We start from the raw sequence: 23,996 nt of genomic DNA on the forward strand, positions 1-23,996 counted from the left end.
TGACCACTTCTATGCAAGTCAAGAATCAGAGTCATTGCTGTTAGAACACACAACTTTAATTCGAAAGGTGCTTATTAATTACCATTTGGTCTTCTCTGGTTTTGGGTAGTGATAATTTGTTCAAGTGTTGAAACTTTAGCCTAGTTGCCTGTGCAACTACATAGCTTTCACTGTTGAGATCTACTTGTCTTATTTTGGTGGCACTAGTCTAATCAGTTTTTTCAGAAGGTTGTGGGTAGGACATACAATTCGTGATTATACAGTAGGTGATAAAAACATGGATATATAGTTATGCATTTCTGAATATAACTGGTCATGGATTTGGAGTTTGCAAGGGCAAATCTGCCGGATATTTTCAATTGGGTGTAGATATCCTCTTATCTTAAACATAAATGATACAGATGTTGGTATATCCAGTCAATTTACAGGCCTACCATGGACTCATCTAAAGGATTTGAATGATTCCTCTGCCAAGAGTTCTGCGTATTAGGACCAGCTATGAAGTCTAAACATTATTTTATTTTAAATAAAAGGATAGAATTCTACAGTACATTGTATTTAGTTATAAAATTAAAGAGTACTGGTTTATTGGGATAAAGTACTGTGGAATTCCGTGAATACTGGCTTGATCTATGTGATCATAGCCGTGCTTTATTTATAATATGATAGAGAACATTTTGGAATAGGTACAAGGACATAATTACCCCTAGGACAATTTTACCCTTGAACCCATATTACAACACTCCCCCTTAAGTTGGTGCATACATATCAAACCTGCCCAACTTGCTAATTATAGGAAAAAATAACTTAGGACTGATTCCTTTGGTAAGGATATCAGCCAACTGATCACTAGACTGAATAAATGAAATACAAATTAGCCCTTGTTCCAACTTCTCTTTGATGAAGTGTCGGTCAATCTCAACATGTTTGGTACGATCATATTGAACCAGATTGTGCGCAATGCTGATTGCAGAATTGTTATCACAGTAGAGCCGCATAGGAAGATCGGCAAACATCCCCAAATCTTAAAGAAGCCCCTTGAGCCAAAGAACTTCACAAATACCCTAGGCCATAGCTCGGAACTCAGCTTCAGCACTAGATCGAGCTACAACAGCTTGCTTTTTGCTTCTCCAAGTAGTTAGGTTTCCTCCAACAAATGTGCAATACCCAGGTTGTGGACTTCCTATCATCAGGACTGCCTACCTAATCTGCATCAGTGTATGCTTCTATCCGGAGGTGGTTATGAGGAGAGAACAAGACTCCTTTTCCAGGAGATGACTTAAGGTAACGGAGAATTCTATATGCTGCTACCAAGTGAGAAGAGTGAGGATTATGCATGTATTGACTGACAAGGCTTACAACAAATGTGATATTCAACCGGGTATGTGAGAGGTAGATCAATCGGTCAACTAACCTTTGATAGCTGCCTTTGTCCACCGGGTCACCGTCCTTACTCTTCAAATGTGTGTTGGGCTCAAGGGGGTATCTGTTGGTTTACACCCAAGCATCCATGTCTCTTGTAACAAATCCAAGGTATATTTCCTTTGAGAGAGAGATATGCCTTTAGCTGAATAGGCAACCTCAATCCCTAAGAAATACCTTAATCTACCCAATTCTTTGACTTCAAACTCGGTGCCCAAATAAGCCTTCAACTTCTACATTTCTTATGCATCACTACCTGTGATCACTGTCATCAACATAGACAATTAACATTGTCACTTGTTGTCCTACCTTCTTCACAAACAACGTATGATCAGCATTGCTCTGCTTGTACCCATAAGCAATCATAGCCTTATGGAACCGGCCAAACCAAGCCCTTGGTGACTGTTTCAGACCATACAGGGCCTTTTTCAGTTTACATACCTTTCCCTGAGTTTTTGAAGAAGTAAAACCAGGAGGTATCTCCGTGTAGGCATCTTCTTCTTGATTCACAACACAAGAGATATGACCCGTACAATATTCATCTTTGCTATAGGAGCAGAGGTTTCTTGGTAGTCAATACCTTGGGTTTGAGTTAACCCTTTGGCAACAAGCCTCGCCTTGTACCTTTCCACTGAGCCATCAGCCTTGTGCTTCACTACAAAGACCCATTTGCAACCAACAGGTCTTTTTCCAGGTAGAGGACTCACCAAATCCCAGGTCTGATTTTTTTTAAGGGCATGCATCTCTTCATTCATCGCATCCTTCCATTTCTGTTCGGCTATAGCCTCCTGCCAGTTGTTAGGGACAGAAACCGAGGATAAAGAAGCTATGAAGGCATGGAAAGCAGGAGTTAGTGAGTTATATGACACAAAGTTGGAAATAGGGTGGAATGTACAACTCCTCTTTGATATCCGAACAACAATGGGTAAATCAAGACTGGGATCAAGAGGGGGCTTACCAGAAATCTGACTAGGAGCAAGACTTGGAGCAGGAGCAGATGTCGATTAAGTAGGATCAGTGGTGGTGGTCTCTTTGTATAGAGGGCCGTCCAGAGGAAAATCAGTTCCCCGAGTGTACACAATTTTTTTTTGTTGCTGCTGTCCCACTTCTTGTTCCTGACCTGTAACTCCATCTTCGAATTCAACAGAGGTATCCTCTATAGTAGGTATCTCAATGTCTAGAAGAGCAATCGGCGGGACCTCTTCACCACTTATAATCTCCCGCTGTAGAGGTTTTGGCTGTTTAAAGTAAGCCTTAGACTCCCGAAACACTACATCCATAGTGACAAACACTTTTCGGGTAGGAGGATGGTAGTATTTATACTCCTTCTGGGTAGCAGAATAACTAAGAAATATGCATCGCAGTCCCTTGGGATCAAACTTTCCGTGTACATGATGATTTCTGGCAAGCACGACACAGCCAAAGACTTTTGGAGACACAACAAAGGTTGATTTCCCACAGAGCACATCCAAGGGGCAGCGTCCATCCAAAACACGGGAGGGAAGCCGATTGATAAGATATGTAGCTGTAAGGATAGCATCACCCCAAAAACGAGGAGGAACAGCCATAGTGAACATAAGAGAACGAGCAACCTCCAAAAGATGTCGGTTCTTGCGTTCAGCCACCCCATTTTGAGCGGGAGTGTCAAACCAAGAGGTTTGGTGAATGATCCCATGGCTGTCCAAATATGACCGAAAGGCACCGTCCATATACTCCTTCCCATTATTTGACCAAAGAATCTTGACCTTGGCATCGAACTGTGTCTCGACCATCTTGTGAGATAAAGTGAAACACGTGAAGAGGTCACTTTTACTATGCATCAAATATACCCAAGTCATCCTGTTGAAACAATCAATGAAAGTGATAAACCATCGAATGTATCAAACCAAAAGGATGCAAGCTTCTATTATCAGAAATAGGAAAAATGCTTCGAGTTTGCTTTGCCAAAGTGCGAGCATCACAAGAAAAATTATATTTATTACATCCCTTCACTAAACTAGGAAATAAATCTGACAAAACACCGAACGGTGGATGGCCCAAACAACGATGCCAATTATTCAATTCAAAAAGTGCAGAATCAAAATCAGAAGATGCAGACTAAGATGTCAAAGCTGCCCGGGAATCATCAAGCACATACAGACCACCAACCACCTTACCACATGCAATCGTACTGTCCGTTGCCAAGTCCTGAAATAAATAATGGGTTGGAAAAAATGTTACTTTACAATTTAAATCCTTAGTTATGCTACTAATGGAAAGCAAATTAGTAGTGAACTTCAGAATATATAACACAGATGAAAAGGTAAGAGAGGAAGAACACTGCACAAATCCCTTTCCCGAGATAGGAGAAAGAGTCCCATCAGCGACACAAACCTTACTATGACTAGATAAAGGAAAATAAGTGGAATAAAAAGAGGAAGAACCGGTTATATGGTCGGTTGCCTCTGAGTCAATTACCCAAGAATCGGGCATGACCGAGGTGCAAGACCCACCAAAATGAAATACCTGTGGAAGGTGTATTGGGATTAGTGTTAGCATTTAGGGTGGAAGAAGGAGAAGAGAAGGAAGAGATAGAGAGCAGCCACGGTTTTGGTTTTGTGTGTTATATCTCAAAACAAGAGACTAACATGCTTATATTGAAAAGAATATATAATTACACACAGGCCCTTGGCCTTATACAAATGACATAAAGAATACACAAAAGAGGGGTTATGTACATATATACCCCTGATACAACTATTCTTAACACTCCCCCTCAAGCTGGGTGGTATATGTCATACATACCCAGCTTGTCTAACATAAAACTAAAGTGATGAGAGCTAAGTCCTTTGGTGAAGATGTCTGCCACTTGTTCATTTGTCTTCACAAAAGGAGTACAAATAGTCTTAGAGTCTATCTTCTCCTTGATAAAGTGTCTGTCAACCTCAACATGCTTTGTCCTGTCATGTTGAATTGGGTTGTGAGCAGTGCTGATGGCTGCCTTGTTATCGCAATATAGACTCATAGGTTCAGTCGTCTCAAATCCCAATTTTTGAACAAGTTTCTTCAACCACAAGATTTCACACACACCATGAGCCATGGCTCGAAATTCTGCTTCAGCACTTGACCTAGCTACCACAGGCTGCTTCTTACTTCTCCAGGTGACTAAATTTCCCCCAACAAAGGTACAGTATCCAGAGGTGGATCTTCTATCAGAAATAGACCCGGCCCAATCAGCATCTGTATATACTTCAATTCGCAAGTGACCATTCCTAGAAAAGAAAAGACCTTTTCCGGGGCATGACTTCAAATACCTGAGGATCCTGTAAACTGCATCAAGATGTTCCAACTTGGGTGCATGCATAAACTGACTCACCACACCAACAGCATAGGTGATGTCAGGCCAGGTGAGGGAGAGATAGATTAGCTTACCTACTAATCTCTGATACTTTTCAGCATCCACAAGAGGTTCACCACAATCTTCCCCTAGTTTGTGGTTCTGCTCAATAGGGGAGGAGATTGGTTTGCATCCTAAGTTGCCTGTCTCTGTAAGTAGATCAAGAACAAATTTCCTTTGACAAACATTGATCCCTTGCTTGGATCTTGAAACTTCAATCCCCAGAAAATACTTCGATAGACCGAGATCTTTGATCTCAAACTGCCGAGCCAAATAAAGCTTAAGCTTTGAGATTTCAGCTTCGTTGTTTCCCGTGACCACAATGTCATCAACATAAACAATGAGAGCCATAATAGTGCTGTCCTTCCTTTGTATAAACAATGTGTGATCAGCTTGACTTTGAGTATATCCATTCTGTAGGAGGGCTTGTCTGAACCTCTCAAACCAAGCCTTAGGAGACTGTTTGACTCTATAGAGAGCCTTCCTAAGTCGACATACTTTCCCATTGTCACCTGGATGCTTGAACCCAGGAGGAGAGTGCATATATACTTCTTCTAGGTCACCATATAAGAATGCATTCTTCACATCAAGTTGGTACAATGGCCAATCAAGATTTGCAGCCATTGAGAGAAGTACACGAATGGAGTTATGCTTGGCCACCGGAGCAAAGGTTTCCTGATAGTCAATGCTATACACCTGTGTATAACCCTTGGCGACAAGTCTTGCCTTATACCTCTCCACAGTACCATCAAACTTGAACTTGATTGTGAATACCCATCTGCATCCAACAGGGATTCTCCCTTTAGGGAGTTCAACTAGGTCCCAAGTGTGATTCTTCTCAAGAGCCAACATCTCTGTGTTCATTGCTTCTCTCCATTTTGGATCTGCCATAGCCTCTGCTACATTCTTGGGAATAGAGATGGATGAGATAGCCACAGTGAAGGCTATACCTGTAAGGGAGATAGAATCATAGGAAACAAACTTGGCAATGGGATTAGTACATGCCCGAGTTCCCTTGCGGTGAGCTATAGGAAGATCTAAGTCTGAGAATGTAGAAGTAGAGGAAGGTATACCTGTCTCGATGGATGGAGGGTCAGGATGAGGAGACGAAGAAGGATTTTGGCAGGTCTTCTGTATAGGAAGCCATGAAGAAGGATTTCTCCTATCCTTCCTATACACCAGTAGCTCCCCCTGTTCTCTGTTCTCCTGTGCACTAGGACGCTCCCCCTCAACAACAGTATCCACAGAAGGTTCCCCATCAACAACAGTATCCACAGAATTTCTCTTTCCCTTGTCAATCTGAAAAGGAGAAATAGGGACAAGAGAGGAAAAAGGAAATGAAACAAACTCGGGAACCTCTTCACCCTCAACACCACCACCAAGAAAGGAACACTCCCCCTGAAGAGATGACTGAGAATACGGAATGGTTTCAAAGAAATGAACATCTTTGGAGAGAAGCCACCGACGAGTAGGAGGATGATAGCATTTATACCCTTTGGAGGTGGAGGAATACCCAAGAAAGATGCACTTTAGGGCCTTAGGATCAAGGAATTAAGTATCGGAACGTATCGTATCGTCTCGTCTCGGCCGATACGTCTCGGTATCGGTCATGGCCGAGACGAGACAGGTCGAGACGTATCTTTTTTTTTTAAAATGCAAATGTCTCGAATGTATCGACCGATACATATCGATACGATACGATACGGTCGATACGATACGATATGGTCGATACGTATCGATACAGACGAGACATGATTTAAACCATTATTTTATTATTTTTGAAATAACGATACATACCGAGACGTCTCGATACGTCTCGATACGTATCGGCAACTTAAAAACCACATGGGCCCAAGTCTTCTCAAAACAGAAAACTCGAGCAGGAGCAGGCTGGCAGAAAAAAAACAGTTCCAGCTTTGAGAAACCATAAAAAAACATCTTTAAACTTGGTTTTTGCCAAAGATTTGTTGAGGGCTTTGATTCCTTTGCCAAAAACGATCCTAAAGGAGGTGAAATCTCATCATTTGCTGCATCTAACAGCCCACATTCGAAATCAAAAGGTGTTCTTAAAGGGCAAGGTAGGTTTTTTGAAAAAAACTTGATTCTTTTGTTTAAATCTTTGATTTTTGGTATTTTTTTTGTTATGATTCAAAGGGAATATGTTAAACTAACTTAGTATTGCATTCTTTGTATACATTTACAAAGATTTGAGTTCAAAATCCATGTTTCTTTGCAACTATCTGACCGAATTCGATATCGAACATCTCCATTAGTATCATCTCATCATGTCTATAGCTCTTGACAGTTTCAAAATGACATCATAGTGTGAGCTACTAGAGAAAGGTTGATAACAGGTGAAATTTGGACTCTAAACTGACTTATCACATGGAAGATATGAAGTTGAAAATACATACAAAATAAATTAGACAATTGGCAAATCCACTAGGAAGTCTATCCTACGAATAATTTGAATGGGCCACGTGATCCCTCTACGTGGGTTAAAAATGGGGGTATTCGTTCTGATTGTTTCTCTACTCCACGGATGAAGGAAAACTTAATCCTAAAATTAGACAGAAGGCAACTTTCTTTCTTGGTAAAATCTTTTCTCAGATTCTTGAGATGATAACCAGCTGTTGAAAGGACCACCATGGCAAATAAAATGAAGCCAGCCGTCCACAATTTTGAATGAAGAGGGAATATAACCCAAAGAGACACCTTACAAACTTGCTTTATATGTACAGCTTGGGACCAACTCCCTTTAAGGAGTTCCTTTTACCCAAAACCGAAAATTGCTTCTTTAAAATGATTTTTTTTTTTATTTTCTTCTAAAATTTAAAACAAATACTAATGTATATAATATATGTACTATATTATGTATAGATCTATCACATTCCAAGAAGATTATATATTTACCCTAAAATCTATCACAATAGTCACTCCTATTGTTGAAGACCCTTACAGACATGACTTTGATCCACCCCTACATTCTTCATGGCAATTGAGTGACTTTACATGTAAGAAATTTCATCTTTTAATCTTTTATAACAATTTCAATGTGCCGCACTTGTCTGGTTATTGATTATTCACAATTCTCAGTATATATGCATGATATATGACACAAATTGCTTGTTTATATTGTTTTTATTGTCCAAAAGTGTATTTTCATGTGTATTTTGATCATTTTCATGCGTTTTTGCACCGATCGATACGTATCTCCGATACGATATGATACGTCTCTTAAAATCGCCCGACCGATACGATACCCGATACCGATACTTAAATCCTTGCTTAGGATCCAATTTAGTGTGGGCAGATTTGCTAATATGTACATAGCAAATACAACCAAACACCCTTGGAGGAAGAGAAAAGGAAGAAGACCGTGAGGGTAAGACATCAAGAGGAACCTTGAAGTTTAGGACACTAGATGGCATGTGATTAATAAGAAAGACAGCAGTGAGTAGGGCATCAGACCAAAAAGTTTTTGGAACATGCATGGTAAACCAAAGGGATCTAGCCACTTCAAGGAGATGGCGATTTTTTCTTTCAGCCACCCCATTTTGTTGGGGGGTATCAACACAGGCCACCTGATGAATAATGCCATGGTCAGAAATTTTTTTTCCAAACCACTATACATATACTCCCCACCTTTGTCAGAGCGGACAATTTGGATCCGAGTGTTAAATTGGGTATACACTAACTCATAAAAATTTTTAAATGCAACATAGACATCACTCTTATGTTTCAAAAGGTAAACCCAAGTAACCCGAGAAAAGTCATCAATGAAAGAAACAAAGTAGCGGAAGCTACGCAAAGAGGTAACAGGGGAAGGCCTCCAAACATCAGTATGGATAAGGTGAAAGGGTGAAGTAGATCTATTACCATTAGATGGATAAACTGTTTTACAACTTTTGGCAAATAGACAAGATTCACAATAAAAAACATGAGTGACAGGAAAAGAAGTAAATAAATGTGGCAACAGTTTCCTCATAACAGAAAAGGAAGGGTGTCCCAAACGACGATGCCAGAGCAAAATATCCTCCTGAGTACGTCCACCTTCTTGCCCACAAACATAGGATTGAGCTTGCATAACAGGGGAAGCACCAGTCTCCAAAACATACAAGCCGTTAGCCTCACGACCACTGCCAATCACCCTCCTCGTCACCAAATCCTGAAAAAGACAATGGGTAGGAAAGAAGGTGACAAAGCAGTTCAAAGATTTAGTCAATTGGCTAACTGAAAGGAGGTTAGTGGCAAAGTTGGGAACATGAAAAACAGACTTCAAGGGTAAAAATGGTGCAACTTGGATATTTCCCTTACCAGAAATAGAGGAGAGGGAACCATCAGTAATTTTTACCTTATCTTTCCCAGAACAAACAGAATAGGAATTATACAGCTGAGACCTACCAGTCATATGATCCCTGGCACCTGAGTCAATGACCCAAGGTGTGGTACCGGAGGAGGAAGATGCCTGTAGTGCGGTGGAAGGAGGAGTAGCAGAGGAACCATCCAGATGGGCCACAATCCGGCGAAATGCAGCAATGTCTTCTTTGGACAGAGAGGATGGATCAGATTCAATGACTCTAACATGAGCCTTGGGCCCCTTCTTTCGCTGCCCTTTCAGTCCCCCAGATGAACCAGCAAAGGGCTTCCCATGGAGATCCCAACAAAATTCCTTCGTATGCCCAAATTTGCCACAATGGTCACATAAGAATCGACCCTTTGCAGCTCCCTTATCAGCTCCCTTAGTGGAGTCTTGAGGGGTGGAAGAAACAAGAGCAGAGTGCATAACAGTGGGAGCAGTCCCCATGGCACCCCTACGGGTCTCCTCACTCTGTAGATATCCACACACCTCCTCTAGTGAGGGAAGACTTGGGCGGCCGAGGATTTGTACCCTAAGAGGCTCAAAGTCAGAATTGAGGCCTCCAAGGAGAAATAAGACCCTCTCTTTCTCAAACAACCGGTGCACTTTGACCTCATTATCAGGACACAACTGAAGATCTCTATAGTGGTCATACTCCTCCCACAGGCCCACAACAAGACTGTAGTAGTTAGAGATGCTTCTATCACCCTGGCGAAGGCTAACAATCTGTTGGAGAAGTTTGCTACACCTTTGTAGAGTCCCCAACTTGATCAAAAATATGGGCCACATTGTCCCAAATGTCTTTGGCAATCTCCTTGCCCATAAATCTTCTTCCAATCTCAGGCTTCATGGAGAAAAGAAGCCAGGCCATCACAAGAGAATTCTCAGTGTCCCATTTGGAGTACCCTTGTTCGGTAGGAAGGGGGGCCTTGATGCTACCATTGATGTATCCCATCTTCCCCCTACACCGAAGAATCAATTTCATGGAGCGGGACCAATCCAATTAGTTGTGGTTCTCAAGTTTGGCAATAGGAAGTTGGATATTGGGGCTCTCAAAGTGAGAAGGGAGAGATGGAGCTGTTTCCACAAGGGGCAGGGGTGTTTCAACATTTTTCTCACCCATATTGAAGCTTTAATCAACCACTTAGAATAGGGAAACAGTAGTACTTCAAGCAAACAGATATCTCTCAAAACAGTAGGCACAAAACAGAGCAAACAATAGCCAAAAAAGGCTTAAAAACACTTGTAGATCTTCAGAAATTGCTCAAACAGCAGCGGAGTAGGGATGAGTAATGTTCCTTACCAAAAAAACGATGCAAATAGACCATAAACAATGGTCAAACAAAGCCCTATTGAAGACCAAGGTGCCAATCTAGACTCAAGCTGGCGGAAATTCTGGGCAGAACAGCCACCACGAGATTCCTTGTGGATGAATGGATGCTTGGAAAAAGCTTGAGAGAAGCCAAGGAGATCAAAGAGGATCCCCAAACGAAACTAGAGCACTAAGAAGCACTCCATTTGAATTCCAAACCAAAGAGAAACAACTTGGAGAAGATAACCTAACCAGACGTTCAAACAGCAACAGCAACCAAGTGAAAGAAAACCTTCTTCACACTCCAAACTTCCTTCAAACACTTGCAAACAGCAGGATCAGCTCTGATACCATGTTAGCATTTAGGGTGGAAGAAGGAGAAGAGAAGGAAGAGATAGAGAGCAGCCATGGTTTTGGTTTTGTGTGTTATATCTCAAAACAAGAGACTAACATGCTTATATTGAAAAGAATATGTAATTACCCGCAGGCCCTTGGCCTTATACAAATGACATAAAGAATACACAAAAGAGGGGTTATGTACATATATACCCCTGATACAACTATTCTTAACAATTAGTAGGCAGAGACGAAGCTGAGGTAGCCATGGAAGGAGATGCAGATGTCGAAGAAGACATGTCCAAACGAGTCACCATATCTCGTAAATTTTGCAAATCCGCCATAACTTGTGAAAGAGAATGATCATGCTGGTCCTTAGTAGTTGCCTAATGAGCACGGGTGTTATTGGACCGATTAGAACCACCCCTACCACACCCGCGAGTGTCTGCAGAGCGACCATGAAGCTTCTAACAGCGGTCCTTCGTATGCCATTCCTTCCTACAGTGATCGCATTTAATGGGAGGGCAATCACCAAATGACCGATCAGTACTAGCAGAACGGGAAGAGCCCCCACAGGAAGACTATGAATCGGAAATAAGAGCCGATCGCTCCTGAGTAACAGGGTGAACCATGGCTGTTCGTCGACTGTCCTCAGTCGAAAGGATCGCATAGGCCTGTTCAAGAATTGGGAGAGGTTCCTGATTCAAAATATTTGACCGGATATGATCAAACTCAATATTCAACCCTGCCAAGCAATCAAAGACGCGTAAACCATCCTCCCACTTTCGGTAGGCCATGGCATCAACATCAATGGTGGTAGTGAAGGTGCCCAGAAAATCCAACTGTTGCCACATTGTACACATGGTATTGTAATACTGAGAAAGTGTTAACTCCATCTGTTTGGTAGAGTGAATTTTTTGACGGAGTTCATAGCATTGGGCAGCATTCCCAACCTGAGAATAAGTATCTTTGGCTGTCTTCCATATTTTTGCAGCCGAGTCAAGGAGGTATCGACCAGCAATTTCTTGGTCCATCGAATTAACCAGATACGACATGACCAAGAAATTAAAATTCATCCAGCGATTCTGGGCAGAACTAACCTCGGTAGGCCTGACTGTGGTACCCGTGATGTAGCCAGACAAGCCACGAGAACCAATCACAAATAAACAGGAACGAGACCACATAAGATAATTGCTTCCATTTAACTTGATGGTGTTTAGAGGAAACGGAATAAAATCATGTTGCGACGAACCATCAGAACCAGAAGAAGCCGAGGTGATCTCCGAAGCGTCAGGCATGGTGGCTGGAAATAAAAAATCGCAGAACTCAAAAAACAAGGCCTCCAAAAATAATTAAATCATACGTTGGGAAAAAAAGGACCCTTAGTGGGAGTCAACTCACCACCAAGGGTGGGAAAAAATTAACGGCAAGGTGAGAGCGACCCTCTCGTGAGAAAGAAAGGAAGGTGAGAGGTGGGGGGCTTGCGGTGGTGGCGGAAGAAGGGGGAAAGCCCTGGGAGGGCTCTCGGTGGTGGCGGAAGGAGGTGGGGGTTCTGGCGGGAGGTGGAGAAGGGTTGGCGGAGGTGGCGGAGGGTTGCTGGTGGTGGCGGAGGGCTGGCGGAAGATGGAGGAGCTTGGTGGTGGTGGCTGGCCTTAGGGCGGAAACACAAAGGAGCAGAGAGAGAGAAAAAGAAAAAAAGGAAAAATTTTCAATTCCCATGTTCCCAGAATATTTTTGGCTCTGATACCATGTAGAAACCGCTTCCTGTAAAAGGTCGACCTTGTAGGAAAGGAAGGAAACAATATGTATATCATATAGGAGCTCTAACACAGCGGACTATCCAAAGGGGGACATAGGTGGATAAATAATTTTTTAATACCTGCTCGCACCCAGGGGGACTTGATACCGTGACCCCTACCTGCTCTGATACCATGTGGAATTCCGTGAATACTGGCTTGATCTATGTCATCATAGCCATGCTTTATTTATAATATGATAGAGAACATTCTAGAATAGGTACAAGGACATAATTACCCCTAGGACAATTTTACCCTTGAACCCATATTACAAGAAGTACGATTTTATTTGACTATTATAACTAGAAATAATTGATACCCTCGTTATTTTACTATATAGAACCTAATCGATCTATGTGCATTAAATTAATTTTTTTTGCATGACACAGATTATTGAACTGTCTTTATACTAAATTAGTTCAGATTTAACTAATTATGATATTGGGTGCATTATTGTTTTGAGACGATCTTCAATTGTCTTCCAGTGTTATTGATCATGTATTATAATTACATATTTTAAATAGCAAAAATATACTTGCGTCAGGTTCTCCTAAATCTTCTGTGTACAGGCATCTTTGGGTCCAGCCAATCAATTGGATGACCTTAACCATCTGGTTGTGGACCCTTCGCTGGATATTTTGCCATTCCTTTCTGAAAGTAAAACTCAAATTATTATTTAGATGTTCAGGATCATCTGATAATGTAGAGCAGAACATGAAGAGCATGGTTCTTTGCTACTTTCACTAACATAACGATTTTTTCACAAATCACCACCTTTTCTTTAGACCATCATTATCATCAAAGTTGTTGTAATTGAAATTATCAGTGTTACTAGTTTGATGCATTTTAAGCTTTTGTACTCAACAACAATACCTCTATTGCAGACACTCCTTTGAATATTCGGACAAAGATGACACACTAACAGCTCATATGGTTGGTGGAATAGATGCTTTCATAAAGATTTCTCAAGGTTGGCCATTGTCAAATTTGCCATTAAAGCTGATATCCCTCAAGAGTTCAGATAATCATTCAAAGGGAATTTCATTAAGCTTTCTCTGCACAGTTGAGGTGAGTTGCATTAGTCTTATATTGTTAGATCCATATTTAGTTGTAAAATCTTATTTAACGAATTCCAGCAGCCTTAAAATTGATTTTACAAAAACATGCCTCCACCAGAGAATCGTGCCTTGTTGTCTACCATCTTCCTAAATATCCTGATATTTGTAATATTTGTGTTTTATAGTGCCTTTGTCGGCCATCCTTCTAAGTATCAATTTGTTTGTAATCCGTGTACTTTCAGTCCGTTTATAGTTTTCATTTTATAGGGAAAATCTTCTCGTAAGCAAGGTTGGTGAAAAGAAAGTCGTAACCTTACTTTTTGGCATTTTTTTCAATGAGTGATGTAGATCGAAGCATGAAGAAGACCAAGACTGAATTCAAAAAATAAAAATAAAAACACTGTTCACGTGAACAGTACCACGAGTTACTGTTCACGTGAATAGTGTTGCTCGGCTCAATATCGACAGCTGGCTTGGATGAGATGCTGCCAATATTTGTTAGGATACTATCTATTAGTTTCTATTTTCTTGTATTGTTATTGTGTCAATAGGTAGAGTTTCTATTTTCCAGCAAGTTTCTATATTTATGTTAGTTTCCTTTTTTCAGTTTTATTGGCAGCCAAGCAATCTCCTCACGCTATTGGGAGTTGCTAATTTTGTAACCATTGATGAGATGATTATAAATAAGTGTATGTGGTTGAGCAGAAAGGGACAGAGATTGAAGAAAATAGAGCTATGATTCAAGCTGTGAGCCTGTGAGAGGCAGTGATGGTGAGAGACCGTGGGTGAGAGACCCTGGACTGAGAGAGTCCCCTATTCCCCCTTCCATATCCCCTTCTTCTTGTTCTTCCCTAGCCTTTTATGTTCTTTCATTTGTAAACAGAAAAGAGCAATAAAAAAATTTAGTTATTCAATTTTGTTCTCCCTTATTTTATTATTCCTGCTGCAATCGATCTCCCACTGGTTTTTCCCTGGTTTGAGTTCGAGTTTGCCTTAGAGGGTAAATCCTGTCGCTTCACATGTCTACTTGAAAACTGTGCAACTTTTAATAATGATATTTTGACAAATCATTTTCAAATTATTTTGAAAACCCCTTTTGACCCCTACATTGAATAACTTTTGGGAATAAGACAAAAGACAATCAAAAGAATGTTACAATTTCTCACTTCACCATTTTGGTGACAACAAGATGCACCCATATATATATTATGGGAAGTAGTTTTCTGCACGGGAGTGTGGCCTACGCCAGCACTCCTTTGTGTCTATCTCTCTCCTCCTTAAAACAAGGGGGCAGAGGTGTCTTTTCACATGGGAGGTGAGAGATAGACTCATGGGAGTGCTGGCGTAGGCCACACTCCCGGACAGAGAACTTTTTCCCATATATTATATACGGAAGTTATTTTGTTTGTTTTATATATCTGAAATAGCATGGAAGGGACAATGCACCAAATGCAAAAATTCAGCTTGTTCAGAAATCTCTGCGGTTCCCGTGCTGAAGTTGGATGAGTTGCTTACATCTCTGCTGTTTGTTTTGGAGTAAATGGTTCATTTTACTCGCTTAATTTGGTTGGAAGTTGGATTGTAGGATGGGAAGGACAAAGAGGATGAGAAGGAGGGATTATACATTTTATAGGACGAATATAAATGGACAAGGAAAAGTTTTAAGAACATGGGAACCATACAAGTAGTAGACTCACCCTTAATTAAATAAAATTCCTGGCTATTCTAATTGATAGCACCTACAAGAGCTCCTGATAGAGTACTCAGAGCTAAGAATCCAACTCAAGTCCCTGCCCCATTTGATCAACACTCTAGTATATTTGGGTATGGGAAACATATGGTTCGGGTCTTTAGGATGTGCTCAGGTATAATTTGGTCTGGTCAAATTCCATTCATGCCTTCTGAGAGTAGTTCATTAAATGGCCAAAGCTGTTTGAAACCATATGTGACAGACAAGAAAACTGCTTCTAGTTCTGTTTTCACTTGAATATCCATCTTATTTGTATAGGTTTTGTTGGTCATTTAGATGATTTCTCATTTTTTATAAATAGGAATTGGTGAACTCCCTGGATGTGAATGTGCGGCACAATCTTTCAGGCTTTGTCGATGCTATTGAAGAAATACTACTCCAGCAAACACGTTCAGAGCTCGAATACAAACGTATTCCTCAACAATGAATATCTGCCCTAATGTTCTCCTTAGTGTTGGCATTAAGCTGATCGGTGAGGCCTAAATTATTTAGTCCTTGCATTAACTAATCAAATTTCTCTCCCAATATATGTTTCTGGAATTACCAGTTAAGCTGACAGTTTCAAGGATGAGTTTTATTCTTTGTGATGAGTTAGCTTCAAATTTTCTGCGTCATTAATGTGATGTAAATTATGTACATCTATTATACAACTTGTTATCCCAGGCTTGGACATGTTGTTTAGCATGGGGGCATTTTGTACCCAATATTATTTGACATATCTTAAGCTGATTTGCGGCTTGGACCATGCAATGAGCATGGCAGGCTGGGTTGGGGTGACCCTGCATTGGACAAGCCTGTCCCCTGAGACTGATCGGAAACCAGAATCTACCAGTCTTTTAAACTTTAAAGCCATACAATATGGCATTGAACCAGTCCATAGCTTGGGTAAGCTCAAGTGCTTTATGTCTGGTTTAGGTCCTTGTAAACCCAAAAGCTAGTCTGGTAATAGGATACCATAGTTATGGACTCCAGGGGCTGTTGCTTGGTGTGATGGTAAAAGCTTGGCTTGCCAGCATACCAATGCGGGTTTGAGTTTGAAGGCAGGCACTTCGTGCAAAAATTGCCGAAGGTTAGGACTGACCCATTCTATCCTGCCAGGACTTTGCAAAATCAAGACGTACATTGGATTCTGCCCCTTTGTTAGTAGTGTTATGAACTGTGTAAAAAAAAACATTGTCCTTTATTCACTATACAAGCAGTATAATTCCAGTGGATACCTGAAAGTAAAAGATACTCTGTACATGTCTGTACCTGTATGTGTTAGTGTCCATGCATTAAAAGTCGGAAAGCATCTGAGAGTGAGGTTTATACATACAGTTTGTATGTTAATTGCAGGTTTATACATACAGTTTGTACGTTAATTGCAGTAGACCTCGATGTACTGCCATAGTGCATTCAGGTGGGGGAAGACTAGTACACAAGACTTTCAGGTAAAACTTGGCATGATTATTGGAAGAAGTCTGTTGAAGAATTTGGCATACATGTAAAATAATAATAGATTTTGACATGATATATGTCAATTAACAGTTTCTATACATGCAAAAGTATGACAAAAAGAGATCATTGCAAAAATTCTTGAATAACATTGTAGAGATGTAATATATATATTTTATCATGTGTAACTTGTTTTTTTTTCTCTGATGGGACATACATGCATAAGAAAATTATTGGCAAATGATACCTGAATTTACTGGGGCTGTCTAGTTGGATACCATGTTTTAAAGTAAAAATATCTTACAATGTACCCTACATTTCACTTCGGTATGGATATGCAGTTCCAAGATTGAATCCATAGAAATTATGATAAGGCTTAATGGGAATACCATATGCTTGCTTATGTTTGTTTTGATGTAAAATGCGAAAATAGAACGTAAAATAAATTGTGAGCAGGTTGGCCCCATCCCCTGTTACATGTTAAGTTTCAGTCCAAAATAATCAAAAACACTGATGTGGTTGCGCCTGCTAGGGCATCACTTCGATTGATCTACTACCCCTACCGAAAATCTTATTTGTTACCTTGAACCAGACAATGAGTTGTATTGCTTTTACCTGAGCATCAGTTCTCTTCGTAATACACAGCAACGTTAGCATATTTGATGCTGTGCATATCAGTCTATATTGTAGAGAAGATGTCCAAAACCCAAGTCCTAACCCCATATAAAGTCCTCTACAAGTTGCTAGCAAAATTAACTCATGAGCACAAGTAAGTCGTATACTTATCTACCAAAATAAAAAGTAGGTAGTTTGAAAATAAGAAAGCACCAAGTCTATTTGGCTTCTCAGAAATGGAGTGTTTTTCTAATATGCCTTCTTTTTGTTTTTTTTTTTTGGAGAGGGGAAGGGGGGAGGGGGAGGGGGAGGGGGAGGGGGGGAGAGAGGGGTGGATGAGTCTTTCGTTTTTTTAATTTCCAAATGTTGAATCGTTATTCTCTCCTGTTACAGCACGGTGATGTAATGCATCGTGTGGCGTTGCAGAGGCCATGTGGCACAGTGGGCCCCACATGGTGCACATGGCCTCTGCAACTGTCACACGATGCATTACAGCACCGTGCTGTAACAGGAGAGGATAAAAATTCCCAAATGTTGGACTGAGGTATTGGCTGGCATGGGTGAGCCACGAGTCATGCAGTTGGCCATGGTAGATTTTTTCAGTTTTATTAGACATTAATAAGTCTCTTTTAAAATCTTTTGCTTAGTATTGTATTTAAAAAAAAAAAAAAAAGATTGGTACTACATTGAACCAGCTGATCGTCTTGTGGTTACTGCGTGGAGAAAAAAAAAAGGCGGACATGGATGATTATGTATCTGACTTTATAGTTTTTTAATGCATACTTTCTTTTCTTACCAAACTCCTTTTATGATTTCCCCCATAAAAGTAAAATTATGAGGACCTCCATTACTTACTTTTCTTATTTCATTTCTTCATTTTTAATCTTCATTTCTCCTATTTTCCTTTTCTTTTTTGAAGACTTCATTTTTTTCTACTTTGGATTTTTAAAGGATCCATGTAACAGACCCCATTTAGTTGGGATAAGACTGAGTTATTTTAAAATTATTTGAATTAAAATGAAGAATTAAAATTTACGTCCTAAAGGAGGTGGGGAGCATGCAAAATATTTTATAAAAACGTAATCAAGGAAGATTAAGTATAAAACAATAGGAAATCTATTTTTTGTTTTCATGGTCCATTAGTTAACTTGGCCCGACCAAATCAATGAGTTGATACACCCAAAACTCGTCCAAATTTCATGACTCATGAGTTTTTGCAATTGAGTAAGTAGGAAATTAATTCAAGTCAATCCGGCCAGGCCAGTTGGGCTTGTTGGATACAGTCAAGAGCGGAGTCATTTTAGGAAAATAATCACCTCAATTTGTCTGCCCGTCAATTTCCTCTAATAGAGGGAGGTGGACCCCACCCAGGCAGTGTGTTTAGGCAGGGGGTAGGGTGGTCATTTCCGCCTCCCTATTAGATGGAATTGAGGAAACTGAGGGGATAAAGAGCCGAGCCATTTTATCCCTTGCAAGTCTTAGGCATGGGTGAACCTAGTTTGACCAATGATCCAAGCAGACTTCAAAGTCGGGCTCCCTTCATTGGTGATTGGTCTGTTTGTCTGCTTCATGGTTTTAGGTATTGGATTGGATTGGCCGATTTTGGCCGGATCAGATCGGTATCGGTCTTATCCAACAGTAGGAACAGGGGTAAAAATGTAAAAAAATATAGTTTTTTTTATAAGAAAACAGGGATAAAAGTGTCATATTTACCTGAGTTTGAGTGATCCCGATCCATATCGGGAGTTTCGATCCCGATCCGATCTGATCCAGGCGATACCGAGATCACGAACCATGGTCTGCTTAGCTGTTTCCATATCAACGCCAAAAATAATTAATCATTTTTTTCCAAATTTTCATTCCTTCAATATCCCTATTTAATGTTACCCGGCCTCTTTGACTGATTCAGTAAAAAGTGTCTCATCATCTTTATATAAAGAGAAGAGAATAGAATCGGCATTCCACGGTCCTCAAAATCGGTTAACCTTTTGGGATTGATGTGTGATTTGTGTAACTATACTTTCATAAAAAAGAAAAAGTGAGGCATATATATATTCTCAAAAACATCTCTCCAAGAGCAACACCAACACCAACATGGGTGTCCAGGTTTTCAAGGATTGGAAGGGCAACCCCATCAACAAAGACAGGCATGGTGGAGCCAAAGCTGCATTGTTCATCTGCTGTAAGCTGCGAAAGCCCTCGATCTAAACCCAATTAAATCAATCAGATCCTATTTTTTGTTTTTGTTTCTTATATATGTTGTTGTTGTTTGTTACAGTTATGGTGTTGATGACAAACATGTCGTATGCACCAACCTTTCTAAACTTGGTGACATATCTTCGTGGTACAATGCATATGGATGTTGCCACTGCGTCCACCACCGTCACTAACTTCTTCGGTACTACCTGCGCTTTTGCTTTGCTCGGCGCCTTCATCTCCGACTCTTATCTCACTAGATTCAAAACCTTGCTTCTTTTTGCTCCCCTAGTTATCCTTGTAAGTCTCTCTCTCTCTCTCTCTCTCTCTCAACCTCTTATTTGGAAACTCGTAATTAAAGAGCAATCCCATTGCCCATACTTCATCAGAAGAAGAAGATCTAGTAGAAACGTCATCAAAAGCTCTGCAAATTTATTTTTTTAAGCAATCTTGGATTAATTATTCTACTTTCTTGGTCTAGTTGTTCAGATTCAAACCCCCCGGGCCCCAAATGCTGTTTGGAACCTTTCTGATCTTACCATTTGTAAATAGCTGTCAATGAAATATCAGTAGGCACACAGAGGGTTCTTGAAACAGTTTTCTTGTAACGCCTGTAGGAGAGACAGACATGTGGCGATCAGCTATCCATAGGTAACGTTCTTGTGTAAGTTAGCCTTATATTGGTCATGAAAGAAACGAAAGACCAATAAAGAATTCAACCGTCTATCAAACACTTGAAAGGATAAAAAGACATCACTGTCCATATTTTTATGGTTGAATTCTTAAGTGTGGTGTATTCGACAGTGCACCGCATTTGAGAGAATGAAAACCCCCCCTAAGAGGCATGCCAGATGGTTCTCTTCTCGTATCTGAACCTAAGCTAGTCTCATTATATATGACAATAGAACCCGGCCCCATCAAGTAAGGAGCACTGTTTAAGGAATTGGAATCGATAAAGGCCGAGAAACGTTTATGATTCCCACCTATTTGAAATTATCAACCCTCACATTTTATTTATTATATGTTTGGTATATTTCTTTTTTGTTTTTTTTTTTTGGCAAACATTATGTTTGATATATTTCATGCATGTTTGTTAAATTGAAAATCTGGTTCTTGTAATCAATTATAATCTTATCTTTATGTCTATTGTTTTATTTTTAAAAGTTATTTAATATAATACTTAATGCCAAAATTAAAAAAATATATATCCAAAGAGTTGAAAATCATTTAATCCAATTCTTATGTGAAATGATAAATTTAGACTCACTGAAAAAGTTTCATCAAATAATTTTTGAGAATAAGATAAGGATCAAAAAAGTAAAATTAATATATTAATTACCATGCAAGCTTTAAGCACGGTGAGGCCCAGCTAAGCCTGACCGGCCCAACAAGTTGACATCCTTAGTCCACACAAAAGGAAGAGAAATTATATAAAATAATAATATATATATATATTAATATAATAATACTTTATAATATATAAATAAGTACAGTAACCGAGCAGATTCAGTTTGAGTTTCGATTTTCAAACTAATTTGGTTCAATTTTGGTTCACACCAACACTCTCTGAAACCGAATCAGAACCGAACGGATTTGCACCCTTATTTGGGGGAGATAGCAAGGAGGCCTAGCTATTCTCCACACCATTATGGCAGCAGCGAAAAGTCAAATCCATGTCATTGGAGAAGGAGGTGGTAGAATGAGAAAGAATTTAAAATATGAAAGAAAAAAAAAACAAATGTAATGAAACGGTCCATTACCACCTCCAACTCCCACAGTGTGAGACGGCCTGGCATCATCAGGGAAAATATATTGATTATTGGATTTTTGTAGGGTTTTGTGATGCTTACATTGCAAGCATATCTTCCATCTCTAAGACCACCAACATGCGACGACACAACTACTTCTGGTTCTGGGCAACAAAGTGAGTGCAAGCAAGTCCATGGCCCCAAAGCTGCTGTATTGTATATAGCCTTATACACTATAGCGATAGGAGAAGGCAGTTTAAGAGCCAACCTCCCACCATTTGGTGCAGACCAGTTTGATGATGATAATGATGATGATGATGATGATATAATCAACATGCGCCGCCGCCGCAAGTCTAGCTACTTCAACTGGTTGAACGTCTGCATTTCAGGTGGATCCGTCATGGGTCTAACCCTGATAGTATGGATTGAGAGTAGCAAAGGATGGACCCTAGGTCTCGCTCTAACTTCAGCTGTTATGTTACTTGGACTTATTGTGCTTTCACTTGGTTTTAAATCCTACCGTTATCAGATCCCAAGAGGCAGCCCCCTTACTCGGATGTTACAGGTTGAATTCAATAAAACTTCTATTTTTTTTTATTTTTTTTTTCGTGGTAATTAATTAATTCTATATTTTCATCTTGATCCAATTAATTCCTACTTCAGGTTTTGGTAGCTGCATTTAGAAAAAGAAATCTTCCCTCACCAAAAAATGAAGCAGAATTATATCAAGAATCTCCTGGTGAAGAGAAAATAGGGGAGATACTCTCACAGACAAAGAGTCTCAAGTAAGTGCATGCCCAGCCCAGCCCAGCCCAGCCCAGCCCATGAATTTTATTTTTACTTATTAGCTAGCTATGAATTTTGATTTTTGATTTTCCAGATTCCTAGACAAAGCTGCAATTATAAATGGGTCAACAACGACAGGGAGTATTAATAATAATTGGTCTCTTTGCACTGTGACCCAAGTAGAGGAGATGAAAATCATAATTCGAATGCTACCAATCTTCCTTAGTGCTTTGCTTGCTTACATTCCTGTACCACAACTTTTGACATTTACCATTCAACAAGGAAGCACTATGAACACCAAGCTAGCATCTGGGAAAATCAATGTCTCTCCTGTCTCTCTTCTCACCATCCCCATATTTTTCCAAACAATTTTCTTAATCGTCTATGATCGCTTATTTGTGCCAATTGCAAGCAAGATCACAGGACATAGAACTGGCATCACCCACTTGCAACGGGTCGGCGTTGGCTTCGTAATGGTATCACTAGCAGGTACTATAGCTGCACTGATTGAGAGGAAAAGGAAAAGCATCGTAGCTGCTGGAGCTGGAGTTGGAGCTGATCATGTGGTGGTGCCCATGTCTGTTTTGTGGCTTGGATTTCAATTCTTTGCTATTGTTATCATCGATGTGTTTACATATGTTGGTTTGCTTGAGTTCTTCAATAGTGAGGCGTCGAGGGGGATGAAGTCCTTGGGAACTGCCATTTTTTGGTGTATACTTGGCTTGTCATCCTTGTTAAGCTCTACTCTTGTGGAACTAGTCAACAGATACACCGCACATCATCCCGGAGAAACTGGATGGTTGGGAGGAAACGATTTGAATCACAATCATCTTGACCGTTTCTATTGGTTGCTAGCCATCCTTGGCCTTGTTGGGTTCTTCAACTATTTGTTTTGGGCCACCAAATATGTGGAGAGAAAAACTATTAATAATGTTGATCGGAGCAGTACTTGAAATTTAGAAAAATTAATAATCTAACAAGAATAATCAATTATAGATAATTAATGGCATCCATTTTTGTTTTTTTATTTTTTTTAATATATGGATTTGGATCCTCTACTGCGGCCTGGGGTTGAGCGGCCATCGTACTACGCTCAATTCAAAATTATCGCTCGTCGATAAGAAGCTTCTTCTTATTTTGCGCCAGCTCCGAGCCTCTCTAACTTGACTCTCAACTTGAGCATCACTTAATCAAGTTGCCTACATATCCTCATATTGAGGAAATAGTCTAGACATACTTTGAATGGAGGATCTATGGTCTTTGAATATCTATTATTGGCTAATAGAGTCTGATAAAACTAACTATGCGTCGGTTGGACTCCTATGGAGAAAGATTTGTTTTGGGGTCAGAGATCGGCCGACAGAATCTACTGAACTTAGAATGCTTAGTATGATGTGTCCCACCTCTCTAGAGGTTGAGGCACAACAAGGAGCATCCTCTTTAGAAGAAACTGATTCTATATTATTCTTGGAAATTTGGTCATCATAACGGCGTGAAATATAATACTAAGCATTTTGAAAATCCCAATTCAATAGCATAGTGGCTAAAAAGGGGGCAAGGGTGAGACGGTCTTTTCATGCCTCACTCAGTCTAGCGCTGCACATGCAGCCCGGACAGAGTGCTAGACAAGATCTTTTTGGCTAAAAAGGCGATTATGTATGTTGGAAAATCCTAAATTTAGCTTTATGACGGCTAAAAAGGGAATTTTGTATTTTTTTTAGAAGTTTTATTCTACCATTATAACAGCTAAAAAGGAGACATTTTTAAAAATTATTTAAGGGAAATTCGCCATTACAACGATGTATAA

At 40.0% G+C, this 23,996-nt stretch overlaps 2 protein-coding genes across 2 annotated transcripts in view; both read left to right on the forward strand.

Annotated features, from left to right (window-relative positions):
* The window catches only part of LOC122656629, a 107,199-nt gene extending 91,288 nt beyond the window's left edge, over positions 1-15,911 (forward strand). Inside the window, exons 11-12 of the mRNA XM_043851235.1 lie at positions 13,487-13,670; positions 15,712-15,911. Of these exons, the coding sequence (XP_043707170.1) occupies positions 13,487-13,670; positions 15,712-15,837 (310 nt within the window). The 3' untranslated portion in view covers positions 15,838-15,911. The remainder of the gene's footprint in view (positions 1-13,486; positions 13,671-15,711) is intronic.
* A 3,640-nt stretch (positions 15,912-19,551) lies between these two features.
* On the forward strand, positions 19,552-23,142 carry LOC122655499 (protein NRT1/ PTR FAMILY 4.5-like). Its single transcript, XM_043849685.1, has 5 exons — positions 19,552-19,641; positions 19,738-20,006; positions 21,489-21,968; positions 22,067-22,188; positions 22,284-23,142. Exons 1-5 carry the CDS (start codon positions 19,554-19,556, stop codon positions 23,140-23,142), a joined length of 1,818 nt encoding a protein of 605 aa, XP_043705620.1. The 5' UTR covers positions 19,552-19,553.
* The last annotated feature ends 854 nt before the right edge of the window (positions 23,143-23,996 follow it).

The sequence above is a fragment of the Telopea speciosissima genome, chromosome 3, assembly GCF_018873765.1.
Source record: "Telopea speciosissima isolate NSW1024214 ecotype Mountain lineage chromosome 3, Tspe_v1, whole genome shotgun sequence".
NCBI classification, from domain to species: domain Eukaryota; kingdom Viridiplantae; phylum Streptophyta; class Magnoliopsida; order Proteales; family Proteaceae; genus Telopea; species Telopea speciosissima.

Coding starts and splice junctions, on each gene's coding strand:
- LOC122655499 (XM_043849685.1), top strand. CDS start 19,554: ATGGGTGTCCAGGTTTTCAAGGATTGGAAGGGCAACCCCATCAACAAA. Junction 19,642..19,737: donor AGCTGCATTGTTCATCTGCT/GTAAGCTGCGAA, acceptor TGTTTGTTACAG/TTATGGTGTTGATGACAAAC. Junction 22,189..22,283: donor TCACAGACAAAGAGTCTCAA/GTAAGTGCATGC, acceptor TTGATTTTCCAG/ATTCCTAGACAAAGCTGCAA.